The sequence below is a fragment of the Trypanosoma theileri genome (genome assembly GCF_002087225.1).
Source record: "Trypanosoma theileri isolate Edinburgh chromosome Unknown TM35_Tth_49_V1, whole genome shotgun sequence".
Classification (NCBI taxonomy): domain Eukaryota; phylum Euglenozoa; class Kinetoplastea; order Trypanosomatida; family Trypanosomatidae; genus Trypanosoma; species Trypanosoma theileri.
The window spans coordinates 138,787-139,220 of NW_021639891.1; the positions used below are offsets into that span (position 1 = coordinate 138,787).

Consider the following 434-nt stretch of genomic DNA (forward strand, 5'->3'; position numbering starts at 1 on the left):
ATGAGGTGATGAAGGGTTCTGCAGAGGATGATAATGATAATGAGAAACCCGAGGATGGACGTCTGGAGTTGATGGTGCTCACCTCTGAGAACGGATGGTCATACACAGAGTTCAGTATGAGAAGGAGCTGTGATATTTATGTTAACAAGGAGGTGATGCGTGTATGGTATAAAATTCTAAAGAATCTGGATGAGTGTTTTGGCAACCATGTGGATGCAGGTAAGGAACTCACTCCATATGTGTTAATTGGAACGCCTGGAATTGGCAAGTCCTTTGCAGCTGGTTCATTCCTCCTCTACCAACTGTTGCACTACAATGCAAAAAAACTCCCAGTGGTTGCGCATTTCATTAGGGGTAGGGCCTATCTGTTTGAAAAGAAGAGTGATGGTGGAAAGGTGACTTGGTACGAAGAAGAAATGGCAGTAAGTGTTGTA

General features: G+C 43.8%; 1 protein-coding gene across 1 annotated transcript; it reads left to right on the forward strand.

The window, feature by feature from the left end:
* Positions 1 to 5: 5 nt before the first annotated feature.
* TM35_000491440 (putative retrotransposon hot spot (RHS) protein) lies at positions 6 to 434 on the forward strand (the record flags this gene model as incomplete). Its single annotated transcript, XM_029030546.1, has 1 exon — positions 6 to 434. A coding segment is annotated over one exon (429 nt), but the record flags the coding sequence as incomplete, so codon positions are not given.